At 51.5% G+C, this 1,082-nt stretch overlaps 1 protein-coding gene across 1 annotated transcript in view; it reads left to right on the top strand.

Moving 5' to 3' along the window:
- Positions 1–884: 884 nt before the first annotated feature.
- PPA2 (inorganic pyrophosphatase 2) overlaps positions 885–1,082 on the top strand; it is an 84,119-nt gene continuing 83,921 nt past the window's right edge. Inside the window, exon 1 of the mRNA XM_024751893.1 lies at positions 885–1,082. Coding sequence (XP_024607661.1) covers positions 925–1,082 — 158 coding nt within the window. The 5' untranslated portion in view covers positions 885–924.

Here is a 1,082-nt window from a genome sequence, read left to right as displayed (position 1 = left end):
TGAAGGTGGAGGAAGCCGTTTGGACTGAGATGAGGGAAGAATATGAAAAAGTGGAGATAGTGCCTGTAGAAGATGTTTTCAGAAGTGTTTCGGAAAAGCCAATAAGTAGAATTTCATATGCTCATGAGAAAGATCTGGTAGAGAAGGAGTTCCAGGAACAATTTAACTCAACACAAAGGAGCAATTATCTATGCAAGACATGATGGATGTTCCATTCTTCAAAAATGCTAAATCTCAAGTGCTTGGCACGTAGACAATCCAGTGGGCCGGTCAGGGTGAAATGGGGAATAAGATAAGCTCACAAACATATAAGCACAGTACCCAGTGCCATTGTAGGAATGAAAATGTAAGAAAAAGGAAGGATAAATAACCTCTACTTGGGTTAAACAGAAAAAGGCTTCATGGAGGAGAAGGCATTTGAGGAAGTTACCGTTTTTTGGCTCTATAAGTCACGTCAAGGTCAAGTCCTCACAAGGAGGCCTGATCATTATGTCTCAAAGTGATGTTTTTACGTGCGTGCATGCTTTTCTCCTACATTGGACAGGATGTAGAGCAGTGCTTGGGACAGTGTAACCATTCAATATTAAATCACTCTAATAAAAACAATATTATGATAGTAAATACTGTCTGGATGAGTAAAGGAGTGAATGCATGTATGCATTAATAAGTGGCAGTGAGCTCCTCAGGGGCGGTGGACCTTGTTTTGATTATCTCTGAACCCCGATCTCGCTGCGTGTACCGTGTGTATTACTGGCAGCTCACCGGGCGCTCTAATTTCAAAGAGCAGTCTCAAGGGCCAGCCTGGCTGGGGCGGGTTCCAAGCCCCGGGCCGGGAGCGACGACTCCGGGCGGTAGGGGGCGCCGGCGTGCGACTGGGCCAGTCCCCCGGCACCACCCGCGCGAAACCGGACCCGGGTATACGCCATGCGCGTGCGGCTACCACTGCTGCGCACCAGCTGGGCCTGGCGCTTGGGCGCCCCGGCTGCCGCTGCCGCCGCCCGCCTGCCGCGGGGAGCGAGCGCAGGGCCCGGGCCGCGCCGCGCCATGGCTTTTTACCGCACAGAGGAGCGCGGCCAGCCCCA

This window comes from Neophocaena asiaeorientalis, unplaced genomic scaffold (assembly GCF_003031525.2).
Source record: "Neophocaena asiaeorientalis asiaeorientalis breed wild unplaced genomic scaffold, Neophocaena_asiaeorientalis_V1.1 scaffold676, whole genome shotgun sequence".
In the NCBI taxonomy this organism is placed as follows: Eukaryota; Metazoa; Chordata; class Mammalia; order Artiodactyla; family Phocoenidae; genus Neophocaena; species Neophocaena asiaeorientalis.
The sequence above is the reverse complement of the archived record's forward strand: the minus strand, read 5'-3'. Positions and strand labels throughout refer to the sequence as shown.